This window comes from Lepidochelys olivacea (assembly GCF_965140295.1).
Source record: "Lepidochelys olivacea isolate rLepOli2 genome assembly, chromosome: 1".
Lineage (NCBI taxonomy): Eukaryota > Metazoa > Chordata > Testudines > Cheloniidae > Lepidochelys > Lepidochelys olivacea.
Genome location: NC_140411.1, coordinates 248,624,578 through 248,645,561, shown reverse-complemented (window position 1 = coordinate 248,645,561; position 20,984 = coordinate 248,624,578). Strand labels below are relative to the sequence as shown.

The 20,984-nt window shown below is 43.0% G+C and overlaps 1 protein-coding gene and 1 long non-coding RNA gene across 2 annotated transcripts in view; one reads left to right on the top strand and one right to left on the bottom strand.

Moving 5' to 3' along the window:
- The window catches only part of DGKI (diacylglycerol kinase iota), a gene marked incomplete at its 5' end in the record, with an annotated part of 284,785 nt that extends 264,916 nt beyond the window's left edge, over positions 1–19,869 (top strand). The window contains 5 exons of the mRNA XM_084617560.1: positions 1,446–1,483; positions 4,404–4,524; positions 11,340–11,376; positions 13,299–13,398; positions 15,043–19,869. Coding sequence (XP_084473686.1) covers positions 1,446–1,483; positions 4,404–4,524; positions 11,340–11,376; positions 13,299–13,398; positions 15,043–15,159 — 413 coding nt within the window. The 3' untranslated portion in view covers positions 15,160–19,869. The remainder of the gene's footprint in view (positions 1–1,445; positions 1,484–4,403; positions 4,525–11,339; positions 11,377–13,298; positions 13,399–15,042) is intronic.
- LOC311514860 overlaps positions 1–20,984 on the bottom strand; it is a 48,767-nt gene that overhangs the window by 6,012 nt on the left and 21,771 nt on the right. Inside the window, exon 3 of the long non-coding RNA XR_014709955.1 lies at positions 4,349–4,414. This is a non-coding gene — a long non-coding RNA (uncharacterized lncRNA). The remainder of the gene's footprint in view (positions 1–4,348; positions 4,415–20,984) is intronic.

The following is a 20,984-nucleotide window of genomic DNA, read 5'->3' as shown; positions in this document are numbered from 1 at the left end:
GGACATAGAACTTCCCCAGAATAATTCCTTTTGAACCAGAGCATATCTTTTAAAAAAAAATCCACTCTTGATTTAAAAATTGCCAGTGGTGGAAAATCCACCACAGCCCTTGGTAAATTGTTCCACTGTTAAAAACAGTGGGAAGAGAAAGTGACTTGCCCAAAGTTACACAGCCCATCGGGGCAGAACCAGGAATGGAACCCTGATCCCCAGTCTAGCATTCTATCCACTGGCTTACAACTAATTGTTGTATTACAGAAGTGCCTAGACACCCCAAATGAGACACTAGAAAGGCTACTGTGATCATCTAGTCTGATTTATAGATCAGGAGAGGCATGCGGGGAGTCAATGTGACCTACTGGGTAGGGTAGGGCACTGGACTGGAAGACTGGGGTTCTAGTCTCAGTGCTTCCACTGATGTGCTGTATGACCCTGAGTATCTTACCTCTCTGTGCCTCCGTTTTCCCTCCCACCCATTGTCTGTTTATTGCAAGTGCTGCAGGGACTGTCTCTTACTATGCGTTTGTGCTATGTCTACTAGAATGGAAGCCTGAATCTCAGTTGGGGTGTCTAGGTTCTTCTAAATTATTAATAATGCTCTGCTTTCCCCTTTGTTTATTTCTGAGTGTTCTGCTATCCACTACTGGGACTGATTGTTCATCAGTATAAATCTTGAGAGGATCCCAGGAAGGACCTTCTTTGCATTCAGTGTTGGCCTATCTGTGCTCCCATTTAAGTGAATGGGAATTTCACTGCTGACCTCAGCTGGAACAGAGTTAAACCAATGCTGCAAGCACATTGCAAATTACCTAATATGTCTTAAGTTGGGCATTCAAAAATTGAGGCGCACACATTGAGTGGCTGCTTTTGAAAACGTTGGCCTAAACTTTTGGTAGTGTTTGACACAATATAGTTTATACTCCGTCCCTCATTCTGTAATGTTTGCCAGAGGGTATGAGTACACTGGAACTGGAAGGGGTGATTCTCCGCTCAAGGAGACACACCCATACTAGTTCTGATAAAGCTAATGTGGTAAAAATAGAAGTGTAGCCACTGAGTGGCATGAATTGCAGGAGGGACTAGCTTCCCTGAATATGCACTTAGGGTCTCAGACAGGATCATACTTGGGGTGGCTAGCCCATCCCACTGCTCATGCTGCTGCAGCTACATTTCTCTTTTTAGCACACTAGCTTGATGAGAGCTAGCACAGGTACGTCTGCTTGACTTGGAACATGCACTTTCAGCTCCTGTGTAGCCATATCCAGAGCATGGTTCTGGTGATTTAAGATTGTGGCACTAGAATGCAAGCTTGTTGGGGCCAGGGACCTTTCCTCCTATGTATTTTTAATACTGTCAAGCACTGTACTCATCTGTGGAACTATGTAAATAATAATTGTACTGGTGTCCTTATCCCTGATGTTAGTCTTGTCTTTTGTCTTTTGCAGCACTTTTACAAGCAGTAATAGACGGTGATCTTCTGAAGGTACGTACCGCAAGTTGAGTTTCTCCCTCTTCTCAGCTATTTGCAGCTGTGATGAACTATGAGTTATAGTCTACTCCTCTCTCAAAACATAAACATACTGCTGTAAACCTTGATCACCAAATGCCACTTGCAGGGTACACTGAATATTAGAGGAACAGCAGCCAAGTGAGGTATGATTGAAATTCAAGTTAATAGAATCTGGTGTTATATTGCACCTTTCATACTCCAGGAATCCCAAAGTACTTCACGGAGCAATGGGTTGATTACACAGTAAAGTGATTATGTAGGCAAATGCAGTGCTGAGCAATACATTATTACCAAGCCAGCCTTGCACAATAAAGCTTGTTTTACTGAAAGGGGAATGTTGGTCAGAACACTGGAGTTGTCCCCAACTCATTTAAAACAGTGTAAGGATATTTTTAATTTCCACCTAGACAATTACAAAGGTAGGAAGAAGGGACTTTGGTTTACTATCTCATGATAGATAGTCTCTGCTCCCCTTCACACTGCACTGTAATGTCAGGATTAACTATGAGCCAAGTTCTTCTGACATTTAGAAGGGCTTGAAACCCAAAAAATCTTGGCCCAGCCCTAACTGTCAGCTATTGGCAGCTCTCTCAGGAAGGAGGAAAGGGGGCAGAGGGAATGTGTTTAATTCCTATAAGTGTGAAGCTCACTTTTGATGATTGCAATCCCTATTTTTCAGCAGCTAAGGGTGCATTTACACAGTGAATAAAAACCCCATGGCAATGAGTCTCAAAGCCTGAGTCAACTCACTCAGGCTTAAACAACAGGAGTACTTGTGGCACCTTAGACTAACAAATTTATCTGTGCACAAGCTTTTGTGGGCTAAAACCCACTTCATTGGATGCATGCAGTGGAAAATGCAGTGGGAAGATATATATACACACAGAGAATATGAAACAATGGGTGTTACCATACACACTATAACGAGAGTTATATCACTTTCGTTATAGTGTGTATGGTAACACCCATTGTTTCATATTCTCTGTGTGTATATATATCTTCCCACTGCATTTTCCACTGCATGCATCCAATGAAGTGAGCTGTAGCCCACAAAAGCTTATGCTCAAATAAATTTATTAGTCTCTCTAAGGTACCACAAGTACTCCTGTTCTTTTTGCAGATACAGACTAATACGGCTGCTACTCTGAAATCACTCAGGCTTGTGGGGCTAACAATAGCATTGTAGATGTTCCTGCTCAGTCTGGAACCTGGGCTCTGAAATCTGACACTGGGGGTAGGTCTCCCAGCCTGGGTTCTATTTTTAGCTCTGTAGCACAAGCCTGAGTCAGTTGACCCAGGCTCTGAAACTCGCTACCACTGTTTTTTTGTTTTGGGGTTTTGTGGGTTTTTTTTTTTTTTTTTGCTGTGTAGATGTACCGTAAGTGGTTGGGATTTGCACACATGCCCCTGAATTTGCGTGAGTATTGTGACTAACAATTGCAACATTAACTGGAAAAAGTCTTGAAGCTATCTGAAAAAGTGGCAATTCTGTCACTCCTGATCTTTGCCTATAGATACACACCTCTACCCCCACTATCCCACTGGGCAGCAGTAGTGATGATTCACTGTAACCACCATTCATTTCTACAATGTTGCCCTTTCCCTCATATCACATTCTATTCTGAAATTTACAGCACAGTTTCCCCATCCCTTAAGGCTACTGTAATTTATATGGTGCAACTCCCCCTTGAATCTTCTTCAGGTGCATCATGACTTTGTGTCATTGCATTATGACAATGGGATATTATGTCATCTCAACACTGTTTTGTAGTGTTTTTTACAAATTCCCAAAGCCTGCAGCAACTTTAAAGAGCAATCACCTGCTCTTTCCTGCCTTCCCAATGCGGATCTTCCCCTACAATGAGATCCAAGTAGAAAAGTGTGTGTGTGGGTGTAATATATGAATAAGGAAATAGAAGGTACAGCACCTGATCTCTGGCATGTTGGTTTCCTTACAGAGGTTCAGATCTTCTCGGGGCAGCGGTAGGAAAGGCAAGGCAGGGAGACTTTGGGGAAAGGCCCAAAAACCTAATTCTTAAAATATTCTTCTCATTATATCCGCTGCAAATACATACAAGTGTATTTAGGAATGATTCTTTCTTTTGTGCTTAGGGCCCCTACTGGCTAAAAATATACATGGGAATATACATGAAAATAAAAAGAGCAATTTACTATTTCCACACAATATACAGTGTGTACCCAATCCTGAACACATAGGCCATTCACAAATTCATATACAGACTTAGACTGAAGCACCACCACTGTAATAATATGTATTCATACAAACACACAGCGATCCACCACACATCTGCATAGGGCATAACCAAGACATGCACATAAAACCCGTATCCCAATCTCTGCAGATGGACTTGAGGCATAAGGCACCTGAACTGCAACTCCCATAAGGCACCGTGTAATTCCAAATAAATTTTTTGCAGTTTGGCTCAATTTTGTTGGTTTACTTATGTTTGGTTTTGTTTGATTGGAAAGTTAAAATGTTCCACAGAAAGCAAACACTTTTTGTGAAATGTTTAGTTGAAAACACAATATTTCATTAATGTACAAACAAACAAAAACCTCAAATAATTTCAATGATTTTTCTTTTTGACCAGCCCTACTTGCAAGCATAATTCATCTACAGTATATCACCAATGATCCACTGCTCAGGAAATGTAATTTGACATTGTTAACTCAGTGTGTTGTAAGCCTTGCTAGTTTTAGGTCAAAAGCCCTTGCTGTGCATTGTAAGGGCCTAACGGTTTGGCTAGTGGTTACCACTGCTCTTTTTAGCCACCTGCTAGCAAATCTGACAGTTAATTTACCTGCATGTTTATTTACCTGTGCACCTTGTCCTACAGTTTTCTTGTCCTCTTCCTGTGCATTTACATTCCAGTTCATAGAATGCTGTAAGAGAGGAGCTAATCTGTTAATCCAGGGACCTGACCACTGTTCCGTGCTTCACCATGCTACCAAGACTGGGCACCTTGAAATTGTGAAATACATCTTAGAACATGGTAAGTAATTGTGTGCAAACCCACAGAGAATCACATTCCATGAAGTAGCCGTAAGTGTCACTGTGGTAGAATAAAAGTTTACTCACAACCCCTTATCAATCTGTCCTCCTGCAGCATGTTGCTATGGTTTTGGAAGAAGTGTTGAAGCTAGCCCTAGATACTGGGGAAAGAGTGAAGAGTATAACAGGACAACTTTGTAGGAGACACAACATTTTCATAGATTATAAAACCAGAAGGGACTGTTGTGATCATCTAGTTTGATCTCCTACATAACACACTGAATTCTGTAGTTTCCTTCATTGAGCCCTCTCTCCAGACTGCCTCTCAGAACACACCTGGCCTGTGTACTCATCCCCCATCCGTCCCCAATATTTCCCTCAGGCACATCTTCCATGTGTACATCCCAATAGAATTCTAGCACAGTTAAACTTATGTGAAGACTCAAGATGAAGTAGTAGTTGAAGCTAGCAGGGACATGAACAGGAAACCCATGAGAAGGAGTCTCCTCAGCAAATGGAGAAAGTGTGAGGAGGCTATGGCAAGATTAAACAAAGACCACTCATAGCATTGAGCAAACACCAGCCCTGTTTTCACCAATCTGGCAGGAACCCCCTGAAACCTTTCTAGATCCTCTTCCTCTGGGTGTCTCAGCTGCCTTGTTTGTATAAGTCTCTGGGGAATCTGACTAGGGATTGGCAATGCACTAATGGAGGTCCACTCGCTCTCTACACCTGCATCCAAGAAATTAATAAGTCATTTCTACACAGGACACTTCTCATTCTTTGATAATCTCTCTGAGCCAACTTGCTGAAGGTTCATCAGTGTAATGTTTCTGCTTCTCTAAAGTACTTTAAAATGTAGATTGTGGCCCCTAGCACCTTATCAGTATTCAGAGCATGAGGTGTATTAATCAGTGATTCAGATGTTTTCTGACACTTCCTAATATCTTATGCTTCCCCCGTAAATCATTTTAGCTAATGTCCATCCTTTCTCATATGAGAAGATACTGGAATGGTTTTTATCCCTGCTACTGCCTCAATCCCTGCCCAGTCATGTGCTCCTGTAGTGTCTGCTGCCTATGCACTCTTGGATATGGCTAAGGTTAATGGGAGTCACACTGCAAAATACCTTCCAGGGCACGCTGCTGAAAATCCAGCACTAAATCATGTAGGGAAACGTTCTGAATCTTCAAAAGGATTAGGCAGAATTTATAGATTCCTCATATTGAACTAGGGATGTGAATATAACATGATAAAGAAAAGGCAAATCCAATCCCATGTGCTCAGAGGTGGGGGAGGAGGGACAAGGACACATTAATGTAAGGAGGCCCTTTGTGATGATGGGCATATGCCACTTTCAAACACACCAGTGTCGTCATGAGGAGACACTGTTCCATGATTTGGATCTGAAACATTTCAGATGTTAAGAAAAAAAAAAAGGTCTCAAATAAGAAAAACCAGAGGTTAGTCATATAAAGATACTGTTTATGCGGCAGTGTATTTATGAGTGCGCTAGAACAACCCGGCATAATCCCTGGAATGACAATGCAGGTACAAACTCAGTAGGCATCAGAATCACATCTGTTTATTGCTGGAAGGTGAGTGGGATGGGATATGCAGACCCCATACTGAGCAAGAGAGGATTAATGAGAGCCTGTGGGCCCAGTCAGCCCCATCCTGTTATATCTGTGCAAGGAAGAAGGAGATAAAAGAGGAAAATCCCAGTTCATTGGTGGCTGACTGAGAGAGGGAGTAGATATCTTGAACTAATCCTGTGAAGAAAGCCTTGGCTGGGGCCAGAGACTGCCTTGAAGCTGCCTGAAAGAAAGAGCCAACTAGGGCTAGAGCCTAACCAGAGACTCATATGAGTCATAGCCCCCTTGGGAAAGATAGGCCAGGTGCAGGACCCCTGTTTCTTTTGTTTCTCATAAGTGGTTTGGCTCTCATTTGTTTTGGGACCAGCAGAAGAGTCAGCAGGCTAAGAGACTGTGAGGAAGGCCTAGGTACAGGCCATGGGAGGAAGCAATCCAGAGAGACAGCAGAGGATCTCAATAAACGGACCTCATCTGTTTCATACAGGGTCCCTGGACTGGAACCCAGAGTAGAGGGTAGGCCTGGGTTCCTCTACCAGCCTACCTAGAACGGGGCATGAACATCCCAGAGCCAACGGCTGACAAGCCCAAAAAGCCTGAAGTTGGGCAGAACCTGATGCTGCCAGGTCATTGGCCTGTTGGACTTGTGTTTTCCCAGAAGGCCCGGAACTAAAAGTGACCTGGCTGGATGGCCAACTCACAGGAAGAGGAAGACCACCACAGGGCCAGGTTGCTGTCAGTGGGGGGCACCAAAGGAAGAGGAGAGCTGCTACACCCTGCCCAGCCAGGAGAGGATGCACATGCAGTGAATAGACTTTTCTAGAAGAGTATAGAAGCAACACTTTGCTGGCTCTTTGTATGGCTGTAACAAAGAAGTTTTCCTCTTTCTCAGAGGCAGGAAAAACAGATACAAAACCCTGAACTTCCTCCCAGGATTCCCAGAGTCAGGGGTCCTTCCCATATGGGTGGGGAGACACCCTTTAGAAACTCTGAGTGGACCAAGAAATGCCCCAAAAGCACAGTTGCTCTGTTACACTACAGAAATAAATCTGTTAGATGAGCTAATCACTTAAATAATCTAGGTTTCAGAGTTGTAGCTGTGTTCATCTGTATCAACAAAAACGAGTCCTTCTGGCACCTTAGAGACTAACACATTTATTTGGGCATAAGCTTTCATGGGCTAAAACCCACTTCATCAGATGCATGGAGTGAAAAATACAGTAAGTAGTATATCTATGAAAAAAAGGGAGTTACCTTACCAAGTGGGGGGTCAGTGCTAACAAGGCCAATTCATTTAAGGTAAAAGTGGCCTATTCTCAACAGTTGATTACTTTTGTAGTGCTAATGAGACCAATGTAATCCAGGTGGACATCCACCTTGTTTCTGTTGGAAATGGGCGACGTCCACTTTGATTGCATTGTAGAATAGTGAGATGACACTGATAGATATTGTGCTAACTTTTTGTTGAGATGAGGCAGAGCTCGTGGAATTTCAGTCAGTATGTGCAGCAGTAGGCCCAGTCCTGAACAATCCTCTAACCTCAAACTTCAACAGCCTTGCTACCCTCAAAATATTAAGGTGGAGTTGTACTCTGAATATACACAGGGAGCAGATCTATTGAGTAGGAAGGTGCCATTTTTAGTTCTTTTTCAGAGTCCTATCAGTTTACTTTGGTGAGAAGGACACAATTTTACCACTGTTAGCACTGAAGAGCCAACACAATTCTGGGAGTGTAAACTGGATTCTATTTTGGCTCACATCATGAACAGAATTATTAGGTAAATTCCAAATACAGGGCCAAATTCTGCCCTAAATGACATGTATGTAATCCCGTTGAAGGCACAGGGATTGCATAACTGTGCTAAGCACATAACTGGAAGAAAGTGAGGTTGCAGTGGTATAACTGAGTGCAGCATTTGGCCTGCAAAATCTTTGTTGCAAAATCAGGTACCTAAGCCAGATAGACCACTACATGGCTTTGCTATCCCAGTTTGAAGTTGGCAGATAGAAAATCCATGTTTTTACTTTTAAGCAAATTTTATATGGAAATTATTGAGAGACAATAAATATGGAAACCCACAATGTCACTTTTCGAAGTAGAGCCCCATCATTAAGTCATGGGGAAGACCCTGAGTCAAGTTAAAAAGACATCAACTGTAAAAGACAGTTACTATTATCCCCTCTCTAGGATTAAAGTTGAAGGGGAAACCTGGGCGGTTCTATAACATTGCATACAAATATCTTTTAAAAATGCTTCCAGTTTTAAGGATAGGAACCAAGCCAATTTTGTTCCCCAAATATAAGCGATATTCAAGGTATTATGCAAATCTGACATGCTTTTGCCCAGACAAAGCAAACTAGACATCCAGAGGCACTGACAACCTCAAACATTATTATTGTTATTTTATTATTATTATTATTTTATTTTAAAGAAAATCTTCCACCCCTCTTCCCCAGTTTTATAAAGTGAGGGTTAAGAGGGCCTTTCACTGACACAAGTTAATGTCTGTGCACCTTCCAGAAGGCGGGACTCTTTAGGAGTAGCTTTAACAGCCTCAGTTGGAAGGGGTAGGGTTTGCTGAACATATTGAGGACTTTCAGCCTGCATGGTGCCATAGATTTTGGAAATGCCTGGAAATGTGGTCAGTTAGTTTCTTTTATGTTGTAATGAGCTCAGCTAAAGGGCAGCTGTTTGCTTTGAACATCTCACTACTTGTCCCTCCCCAAAACCCAGACTGCTATGCCTTCTGAGAGATCAGAGAGCGGGTTTGGTGGAACAAATGGGGGAGAGGGAGGGAAGAAAAAAGTTAATCTTTCTGTGTGAAATTACTATCAGACATTAAGGACATAGTGTGATCCCAGCTGGTCTTCTCCTTGATGGTTCTTGCTTTTCAGCTCCTTTCAGGCGAACTTCCGCCCCGATCCTGTCCCCTATTTTATTTTTCCTGGGCCTTTTTTTATTCCTCCACCTCCCAACACATTTCTATCTTTTGTTTTTATTTCCCCCCTGCTGTTTTCCTTGATAGAACTCTCACTCATGCATTTCCCTTCCGGACTTCTATTGGGTTATTTTGTCATCTCCCTCTCTGTGCCTCAGTCCCCTTTTCTTTCTTTGCCTCTAGTCCTCAGTAAAACAGGCAGCTCCCCACTGGGCCAGGATGACAGTGCTGTTAGCTTTCCCAGTGCCCGCCTTTCCCACATCTGTGCAGCTTTTGTCCTGCACCAGAGGGGGATTTGGAATGGTCAGCTGGCAGCGCCAGGGAGACTGATATAAAAACAAGGTCCAAAAAGAGGGGTTGGGGAATTAGAAGGAAGGCATGAGATGGTTTAAGAGAAGCACTACTGAACATAAATAAGGGCCCAGCTTAATATTATTCATGACTCAGTGCCTCCAGTTTCAGCTGTAAACGTAAGAGAACAAAACAACAATCTGGGTACCATATTCTGTGAATTGCATACTACCAGTCTCTGACCCTCAGGCTGGCTGTGATAGTTGGGATGCTCTGATAAATAGCTTAGTTCAGTGTAATCTCATATAACCCCCCTTACCTAAAGTGGCAGAACATGTGCTGGCTTTCTTATTTTTATATATTTTTTTAGAATGCTTTTTTGAGCCCCTCACTATCAGCCCTATCCCCCTTCACCCTAATTTCATCCCCTTTCCATCTCAGTCCAATTTTCCCTCCTTCTTGATCTCCCTGCTTAGCAGGTCTAATCCCCCATCACTTTAACCCAGCTCCTTTGCCACCCCAGACCAATTATCACATACCCCTGCTCTTTCTCCCCTGATGCCCTAGCCCAATTTCCCTTTTTACCCTTACTCTATCTTCCAAGGCACTTTCCACACCCAAACTGTCTTCCCCTCTCCCCACGCCACTCCTCACTCAAAGTCATCTCCATGCCCAAAAGAAGTGTGTATGTATCTGGGAGGGCCAAAGATCAAGCTGTGTTTCCCAGTGGGCTACAGTGTATTGTCTAAGCCCAATAGCTAGCAAATGGCAACGTTGGTAAGCTGGAAGAGCATCATTGCCTGAAAAGAATACTCTTTTGACAGACATTAGATTTTTTTTTCTTAGTTGCCTGATTCTAATGGAATGAGAACATTCAAATTTCATGTTCCCGCTTATCGGAGTGCAGGGGCTTCAGAGCCTCAAGGAGTCACCTGTTTTCCTCCCTCCATGCTCCTAGGTCCATCACCATATCTGACTACCTTTCTAGTCAAGGAGGTTTGAATGTGGAACCCGTCATTGTTGCTCCTTATTAAGATTAATGCTGTGTAGCACTTTGAAAATGTAAAGTGTTGTATATGTCTGTAGTATTATTGTTGGACTACAGTGTAGCCTTTCCAAGTAGAAACAGAATGTGCTATGCCCATAGCACCCACAGTCCGTGCTGTGTGGGGAGTGGGCCCACTAAGCAGCTAATTATGGGAGCAGGTTCCCTAGTAGCTGGTGAAATCTCAGTTGCCAAAAGTCCCCGTATGAGGTTCGAGACCATTGCAGCAGCCAGTGGAGCCATTTAAGCACGTTGCTGGTAACTTGGGGGCAAACAGTGAAGATTTCTCCAGTGTAAGGGTATGGGGAATGGGATTGCTTTTCCAACCTCCCACAGTGTGAAGATGGAGGAGGAAGGTAGTGGGCCACCTACAATTCCAGGAGACAGCCTGTTGGCTTCCCCCAATGATATTGAAAATGTTTGTTTTTGGGGAGGGAGTATAGACCATTGGGTCCTGTTCTCCTCCCTTCCAATGCACCCACAGGAAAACAGCAAAAGAGGAAAAGAAGAGGGGTTCTATTTTGTGCTTGTGTAATGAATAGTGTAAAACTTGGTGGTTTCAGATGAGACTTGCTGTAAACTTTGCAGGATCATTCAACCTGAAAGTCAAAGTTGAATTTGGGGGATATGAACCCAAAGGAAGTGAAACTTCAAAGAAAGGTTCACCAGACCCGCCTCTAACCAAACCCACAATATTAGGCACAGTTTGGCTGATTATTGTTCTAACCAGTAAATCACAGAATGTAAAGAATACCATGTGACCTATGTGAGAGACAAGCTTTTGAGCTTACCCTCACTTACAGGTCTGTGTAAGCTTGAAGGCTTGTCACTCTCACCAACAGAAGTTGGTCCAATAAAAGATATTCCCTCACCCACCTTGTTTCTTTAATATCCTGGGACCCACATGGCTACAACAACACTGCATATGACATGTGACTTTCTTTCACAGGTCCATCTGAGTTACTGGATATGACAGACAGTGAAACGTAAGTGCAACCCACTTGACACCCACTTCCTTCAATGATTGATTTATTTCACTTTACTTCCATTTGTGCTCATTGGAAATCTCTTGGTGCGGTACAAAAGTTAAAATAAAAATGTGTGAAAATGGCAGACTTCTAAAAAAGGAGTCCCAACCCCAATGAACACCACACCTCTCCTCCCAAGCTCCAAAACAAACTCTATTATCTCCCCCATCTCCTAATTACCCTAATTCTCCTAGAGCAGGGGTTCTCAAACTGGGGTTTGTGATCCCTCGGGGTCAAGAGGTTATTATGTGGGGGGTCACGAGCCGTCAGCATCTACCCCCAAGCCATGCTTTGCCTCCAGCATTTATAATAGTGTTAAATATTTTTAAAAGTATTTTTAATTTAAAAGGGGTGGGTCGCACTCAGATTTGCTGTGCGAAAGGGGACACCAATGCAAAGGTTTGAGAACCACAGTTCTAGAGGAAAACAGGTGAGATTTGCTATGTCCTGACACTCACTGAATCCAGGCACTGAGCGCCCAAGAGGGATAGTAAATTCCAAAGGCAAGAGAACTTCTTGCTGACAATGCCCTCCCACAAGCAGAGAGAATTTTTATCTCAAATAGTCAGAACCCAAACCATTTTGGACTTTCTAGGGTTAAGCCACATCTGCCCTATGATTAGGGTGATCAGATGTCCCAATTTTATAGGGACAGTCCTGATATTTGGGACTTTGTCTTATATAGGTGCCTATTACCCCCATCCCCCCGTCCTGATTTTTCACACTTGCTGTCTAGTCATCCTATCTATGACTCCTTTGTGCTGCCTGTACTGAGCTGCCCCAAAAGGGCTATAATAGGATAAGCATAGCCTTGTCACAGGGGCTGCCAGTGCCCTGCAAAGAACTAGCTCTGCCCCATCTCCCCAGAAACCTCCACTGCAGGGAGCACTCCAGAGTACGCTGGAAGAGGGCATGAAGAGGCATGCTTGGAACAGTCCCGTGCACCAGTGATTCTGAAAGAGGCCATTGCAACAGAGGTGCAAGTCAGGGCAGCATTCAGGGCTTCCCTGGCCTTCACCGAAGGTTGAACCATTCACCATCTAGTCCTGAGAAGGGGAGTTGCAAACCACTACCTTTCTGTCCCTGCATTAGCTCTAGCACCAGCACAGGCATGAATCTGTCCCTTAGTTCTCAGCTGGAAATCAGCGGGCATCTAGTGCTGCATCTTTGATCTTTTCATATCCCACCCAGAGCACATGTTCTCCTCCACATCCTCACCAGATGAGGAAGATTGCCGCAACTGTAGTGGTATCGTGAGACGGTCTCCGCATCCTGGGAGGCCCACTCACAGGATACTGGGGCAGTCAAAATCAAGACTATCCTGTGAAAAGCAGAATGGTTTAGAGCTTTAAAGTGAGTGCAGAGCTCCAGCTGTGGAGGACTAGAACACTAGCTCACTGATGGAGGGCCGGAAGAGGTGGGGATCCGTGATCAGGCAACAATATGGTGCAAGCGCTGACTTTGGCATGCAGGAGTTTGACTTCCATGTATCTGTCCCTGCTTGCAGGAGCCAAAGTGTCATAATATTTAGTTTGGGTAGGAAATAATAGAAAAAAACCACCACTGTTTACCCTACAGTGAATTAACAGAAAGGCAGCTCACTTGCTCTTCCAGCAGCCAGCAGAATGTGGTGATCTGTTTCTGCAAGAGTACCAATATGAAGGAAATATATGAAGGCAACAGTTCCTGTTCCCTTCCCCACCCGCCCGGAAGCACTCCGTCTGCCGTATGTGCATTATAAGCTGCTCTACTGATCCAGAGAGCATGCAAGCTGAGGGAGAAAGTGTACGTGTCTATGCCAAGGATAACAGGAGAGATCCTCACAAAAATGCTGCATTTTTCATTTTAACTTACGGCTAGTTTCCTCTGCTTTGATTTAGGGGTGAGACAGCATTGCACAAGGCGGCCTGCCAGCGCCATCGTGGCATCTGCCAGCTCTTGGTGGATGCGGGAGCGTCTCTAAGAAATACAGATTCCAAGGTAACTAAACCAAGTGAACCAATTATAAAACACTTTAGACAAGCGAGACCAATCAGCAACTGTTCCTGCTGTCTGCATGATTGAGGGCCTTTATATGTTCCAAGAGCATTTCTTTTCAAAGAAGTCATTTTTATTTAGAAAAATGTCTTGATTTAGACAAACACAAGAGACCCCAGTTAAATCCCCAACCTGGGTCATCTTTGCCATAGTGATAACTGATCCTGAAACTGTTTTCTCAAATGGCGTGTCAGAGAGGCATCTCCAGGGCAGAGTAGTACGATCGCTGGGCACTGTAAAAAGAGAGATGTACGGATCACTGATTAGGAATCCTAGTTTGATTCGATGGTGACTATACAGTGTGGTGGTTGTGATCTAGTTATTTTGTGGGGATGGCCAACCCCCTTCTATGTCCCTACTTTCCATTTTGTCCACTCATGCAAGGCCAACCACAATCTCCCCCACCCCCTTAGTGTAAACTCAAAGTTGAACAGACCTAACGGGACTGTCTGAGCATGAGGAAAACATATGGGCAAAATTAGAGGCCAGGAATATTCAACCATTGTGTCAGTCTGAGTGATTGAACATCCACAAGAAGTTCACAAACATAAATAAACTTGAGCATGGACAGGGAGGGGCCATTGCCACATTACACTGAATACCAAGGTTTCTAATCACCCCAGCTGACCTGTTTGCAGATGACCACAATCACCTTTGAAGGTGCTACATAAGATGCCCTTCTGGCAAGAAGTTGGTAACAGCAGACAACCTACGGGTAATGGTTGAAAGGTGAGATTAAAAAGGCAGTAAGACTTCAGGAATCCAGAGTCCAAGGTTTGTTGCTTCTCTATAGATAAATTAAGTTTTAAAAACATTATTATCACATTTTGCTGTGCAGAGTAGTCTCTTGTGAAGAGAAGGTTCATCTGTTCCTTTTGGACAATAGTACTGAAAACTACTGTCTGAAATGCAGCCAAGTGGACACTGACTCCCCTGATACCTGCCTGTCGTTATCAACCCAGAGGTATAAGGGGCTAGGATGTTCCTATGTTTATTAATGTATTTGCAATATTTTGACGATCCAGATTCCTGGTTTTAGGTTATAGCAACCTTAAAATAACTTGGCTGCAGTAAGATGCCCTAAAAAGTGATTATCAACTGAGGCCAGCTCAACATGGCTTCTACAGACTCAGATATTGGGAGCCTCTCTCTTCACACACCTGATAGAGTTGTTGTCTATGGTCTGTATGGGTTTCTTTTCATGCCTCAGCTACAGTACTGTGCAGTATGCACACACAGTATGTCCAGCCATTGGATGGGAACTCTGCGAAATCTATTTTGGTGTCTATATACTATTTGTCAGCTACTGCAAACCACAGTGTCTTGTAAAGTTGAAGGATTTATTCTAAATCTGGTAAAGACTTTAAGGAAGCCAAGTAGCTCACTAGTCCCAGGTGCCACACATATAGTAAAATGAGAACATTCTCATGGAGAACCATAACTTGACACCAGTCAAGCTGCCTCTTCAAATTTCTGCTTCTGAATTTTCTTTCTGTACTTCTAGTGTTACCTTCTGTGGGACATAAATTCATCTTGTCTTCTAAAAATGTATGTGTAAGGCTTTCTATCTGTGTCCCTTCATTGTAGGGTCAGACACCTAGAGACAAGGCTCAGCAAGCTGGGGACTCAGATCTGGCCTCCTACCTGGAGAGTCGTCAGAACTACCAGATGGTTTCCCATGAGGACCTGGAGACTGCAGTTTGATGTCCATGAAAGGGAAGAGAACCCTAGGAAATAACAAGGCTGCACCTGAGACACTCAGGCATTGTATGAGGAAGAAGCTGATGGAATCAACGTGTCTCTCGCTCTCATGCAAAATATCTGAGGACATGCCACCAGTTTCTAAGGGCTAATGAGTCTTGCCACGGAACTGTTGTGTTCCCATGTGGTGGCCCATTGGGGATGAGGTGAAACACTCAAAGGTCTGTGGAATCCATGGGCCACGGAAATTTACCCTTACTGCTTCCAGCAAGTAGCATGAACTTCTCCCATGTTCATCTGTACAATTTATTTAAAAAAAAAAGAAAGAAAGGGAGGAAAAAACCAAACTAACTTGGACATTAATAAACCCAACCAACCCCTTCCTCTATTCCTACAGTGCCCTACATTCCTTCCTCTCCCATCCTACTCATTTGTCACCAATTAAATAATATTTGTTATCTCTGTATTAATTCTTCACAAATGGACAGGTGATAGGCAAGACTTTGAGGAGCTCTGGATGCCCTTAGAAAAAAATGACTTTTGAACCTGCTGAGTCCTCGCCTACTGTTCCCTCAGAAGTTGACTTCTCAGTGTTTAATTGCCAGGGAGTTTTTTTTCTCTTTTGGAACAAATTCTTTCTACTGCCCTGTTCTATGGGGTGCTGGATCTAGCTAGCTTCACAGCACTGACAAGCGCTAGCCTTCTATCAGTCTCTGAATATATCTTAAAGGTGTCCTCATGAAATGATATTTAAGTGGAAGGGAGTTGCTGTGTGACATTTTGTGTTGTCTTCTGACAGACCACATAGTAACCAATAAGATGTCTCATGTCGCCACTCTGCTGATAATGACAGACTGATTCTGCTCAGGTCTGAATCCTGCCTATAATTAGCCATTTGGGGCTTCTGTCAAGTTGTGTTTTTAAGATAGGGAGAGTTCAGAGTATGATGGATGCAGTTGTGGTTGACTGACTTACTTGTGCTGCCACTTTGACTTACTGACTCTTACAGTCCTAGGAAACCAAATGGAAAGCATCAGCTGTCTGTCGAGGCTTGCTGATATTAACAAGAGGATGAGCACCACATTAGACATTTTTAAAATAATAAAATTACAATGAAAACAGATGGGCAGATTCCAAGAGAGATTTGGAACAAAGCTTTAAAAGAGAGAGATTATCCTAGTCAAAAGAAGACAAATGTCAACCATTAGCCTCTCATTGCTCGCCATAGGGTTAAAAACATATATTGCTTAGCTGTTGTCAGGCAAGTCATGGTTTCTTTATTCTGCTCCTTACTTTTCTGACCCAAAGAATACCACCATCAAACAGGAATCCTCCACACCCCAAACATACTCACATATACACAGAAAACCTTAAAATGAACACTCTATCACTTATGGAATTCAGCTGTCAGCATTAAGGGGGCTTGCCCTTTTCCTTAGTCTGATCACCCCCATGAGAATTGTCAAGGTTCAATCCTGGCATCATAATTCCAACACAGTTTGTAACAGAAGATCCAGTTCTCTCTCTCTTTTCACATGCATTTGCAAGGTGTAGGTTTTTGATGGTTGGTGTTAAACAGGATCGGTGTACAGTTTTGAACCCAGGAAAACCCGTCAGGTTATTTTCTTCCTTTAATAGCAGTTGTGGGGATGAAATTGATGTGATTCTGGTGAATTTTTCTCTCCACTTTTTTTTTTTTTAAACAAGTGATTCTTTTGGCAGAGGAGGGGGAGCTGAATAATAAGCCTTTTCATTTACCTTGTTTTCAAAGCTCTATTCAATGTGAGCAAAATATTGTTCAGTATTTCTTCCGCTGAAAGAAGATTATATTTGTAATCTACAGATCAATGGCGACATGAAATGTATTTTGTCTTATTTTCTCTCTTCACTTTATCTTTCTTATTTAAAAACAAAAGGTTAAGGCTAAGTTCTTCCTTTGGATACTCATTCAGGGGTTTCCATGGAGGGCCAGTGTATACATACAAGGACAGAAAGCAGAGTAAAATTTCTCTGTGTGGAAACTTCCATACAAACAACCCTCCCCTTGTGGTGTCACTGGAGTCCTGGCATTATTTCCGAGCTGTGAGGAAAGGCATGCAGCTTTTTAGCTTTTGGTTGTGCATTCTGTATGTGAGAAACGGAGGAAGTGGGACTGGTACCTTGGGCTAAATTCTGACCTGTGCCAAGATGCACTTGGGGCATGGGATCAGGATGGTTGGTGAGCCAGTTACAGCTCCCTGATTCTCAAGCTTCCCTGGCCCAGGACCAGACATCAGTTAGAGCAGTTTAATGACTGCTCTAACTTACGACAGCTCATTGTGGTCCATAGGGAACCATACAGTGGCTGTGAATTACTGTAGCAGAGTTGAGCTCCACCCCTCCTGATCACAGATTTTCCTCTTCTCCCATGATGTGCCCTGAGAACTGGGAAAATGGTCGGCATAGCAGTTGGCTATTTACATCAGTTAAAAATTCTCCTCTGCAGGGAGAGTTTTCAACTTGGCATCTGCGGCCAGATACTGGCTCCTTTGTGCCATTCAGACAGTTTAAGGGAATCACAAAATATCAGAGTTGGAAGGGACCTCAGGAGGTCATCTAGTCCAACCCCCTGCTCAAAGCAGGACCAGTCCCCAATGTTTGCCCCAGGTCCCTAAATGGCCCCCTCAAGGATTGAACTCGCAACCCTGGGTTTAGCAGGCCAATGCTCAAACCACTGAGCTATCCCTCCCCTGGCCTTCTATTTTTCTCCTGCAGCTGGAAAATGATGCTATGACTAGAATGACACCATTGTGCCTCTGGAAAGTTTTTCACTCTGAGAACTCTGTAGGAAGCAGTTACAATATGATGAAAACAAAACCCAGCACTGAAGATAGAACAGAACTTGACTGTCCACATAGTCAATAGTCAAGGTGTGCCAATGCACTTCAGAACCATGTTACATCCTGGAGGAATATTGATTACGTAGGTAAATAGAGCATATATTCTCTGCAATGGCTCTCTCTCAGCCTGGGATATCAGAACCTGTCTCATTGAGCGAGGGAACGTTGGGCTAGGACCCTAGCAGGGATTATTCCTTACTCTTTTCAAAGTGCCACAGGATCCTTGATTCTGGACAGTTATCAGAAGCAAGCAGACTGGGCATCAGTTTAATATTATACATGTGTATAGCACCTATGAGGGTTTGGTGTCCATCCTAGCACTGCATTGCAGTCTATGCATTGGGCAGTGCCCAAGTTCTAGCGTGGGGCTGGAAACCCACTTAAATTAAATTTAAATATTTTAATTTATTGAAATATCTTTACTGCAAGTTTGTTTTTTCCATGGAGCTATTGTTTTAGAAGTTTAAACAATTTAGGGATGATCAACCATTGAGGTTGCTGGACTGGTAGAATATTAGTTACTCTGCCTATACAGGGGTTCTTGCTGTAGAATGTAGCAGCTCCTGGATTGTTCCATTCTGAGTGCTGCACTGTCCCAATTTGAAGTGCAACTGAAGGGCAGAAAATATTTTTAATGTTAATAAAATAAACCATTTTGTTATTTAACAACTTTAGTTATTTTTGTTATTGCATATTTCAATGTTCTATAAATCTCTCTCCCTATATATATATACATTATGTGATAAAACATGACAAGATTCTGGGTAACTATAGAATCCCTCAGGCATTGTTGACCACGTAGAAAGAAGGCGGCCATGGCAAGCAGTAGATTTCAAGGAAATTACAGCTCTTGGTTATAAAATGGAAGTTCAATATAAAATAACCCCTCAGCCCTCTGCATTTAGTGGGTGTTGTATGTGTGGGTATAGCATCAGCAATAGTCAGTGAAAATGTCTCAGTAATTGTACAGCTCACTCTGAACAGATTTGTGATAGCCAGGCTGAGCTCTAGGGACCATCTCACAGTTTGAGATCTGTCTGTCTAGATTCTTATGCTGACACCCCTCACCTTGTATCTCCCAAATGTGAAAACAATACCAATGGAATCATTCAATATCAATTCACAGTTCTGTAGCCTGGGTTTTGAACTGTTCATGGGCAGTTCTGTAATGCACAAGGAAGGGTCGTTAGAGCACCAGATACATAAAGAAAATAGAACAAAATAAATGTTTTGTTGCCATTGATCTTCACAATTGTATATGTGTAGCTGGTGCTAATTTGGATGAACAAGTGAGCACACAGTTTGGTGGTGGTGTGTTGCACTTAATCCTGGTATGTTTGTTTGAACTTTTTAATCATCCCTTTTGCTCACTTCTCTCTTCAACTTTGCTGTTTCATTGTTACAGTGACATGAATTGTAATGAATAGCATCAACACACCAGGTCTCACATAGACGGTGGCTTGCCAGCTGCTATTTTCTATCCAGCTATCCCAGATGCTGCACTTGGGTGCACTTAGGTGTTGATAGTTCCAATGCATCAAATTCATAGTGAGAAGAACTGTCAAAAAGTATAAAATGGGCAGGTAAATTGGTAGCCTTAAGCTCCCTGGGGCTTTCACATATGTAATGACACTCAATGAGTATATATGCATGCTGGATATTTGGATGCCTTGAAGACACTTTGAGAAATTCTGTCCAGCAGTCCTGTCCATGCCTCTTGGGCACTGCACTGATAAAATGATTCCTTCTGCTGATTCCTTTGAAGTTCATAATTTTCTCTTTCCCCATTTTTGCCTCTGGTTTTGGTCAGAATAAAGGGACATGGCCAAGTACTTTGTAAATTTGATGTTTAAGGTTTTACTTTCCATTGTTTGTAACAGCTCCCTTAGCACTTTGAGAATAGCATTTCTTCCTGCATTGTGTTTGACCTTTCCTATTTGTCAAATGGTACATTTCTCTCCTTTTTCTCTGGGAACACAAACCAACCTGGCAATAGGTTGTTAATTTCCTGGTTTGTCAAAAGCATCATCCAGGAGTGTCTTTAGTACTGCAGCATTTCTGGGTACAGTTTATTAGTAAATCCATGCCTTGCTGGTTGCCTCTGAACAGAACAAACAATAGTACAGGATTCAAACTGGTGGGTGTCTTCTCCTTTGATTTCTTAGTAACAGAATAGGCAATGGCTTTTTAAACACACACTTTTAAAATCTGGAGGAGCTCCCCAACACACTAAAGTGGATTTTAAAGTAGGTCCAATAATGTGCCAAAAGTTATTTAACAGTGGCACATCTAAGTCTAGACTTTTAAATGTTAGGAAAAGATTCTCGAGATTCTGTGCTGCAACTCCACCAGGCAGTGCAAATGGAAGGCTCTGCTGAGTAGGGAGAAGGGTCTTAAAGGTAGCTTTAAGCTGCCCTGCCATGGCTCCCAGAGTAATTTAGAGCAATGACTGGCTATTATAAGTTACAGTACCCTTTCTCTGGTCTATCTATGGGCTGCTTTGTAGCCTGCAGTTGCTGAGAATTTCTGTAGCTGTATGAGCTAGAGGTACTCCCCTCCTGCCTCTGGCATGCCTCCTACATTAGGGTTTGTGATGGGGTCTGCAGAGAGAAGCCTATGTCTGTCCTAGATACTGCATGTGTCAGAGGAATTTTTACCCTGCTGGCTAAAGGCTGCCATAGTGGCAGGAAAAAATCCCTCCCTCAGGCCTGACCCTGCCCAAGGAAAGTAATTGCCTTTGACTTCAATGCGCACAGGATCAAGCCTCTGATGATTAGGCAGACTAAGTGCTGAATAATCTCACTTCATAAAGCAATCAGGTTGCATCTTACAGCCAACCTTTTCTATAAACTGATATATTCCAGCCCAAGGTGATGTCTTTCATTTCTTGCATGGTAAAAAGAGAAGAGTCTTTCCCACAGAGGGCACATATATCCAGTTAGCAAGAGG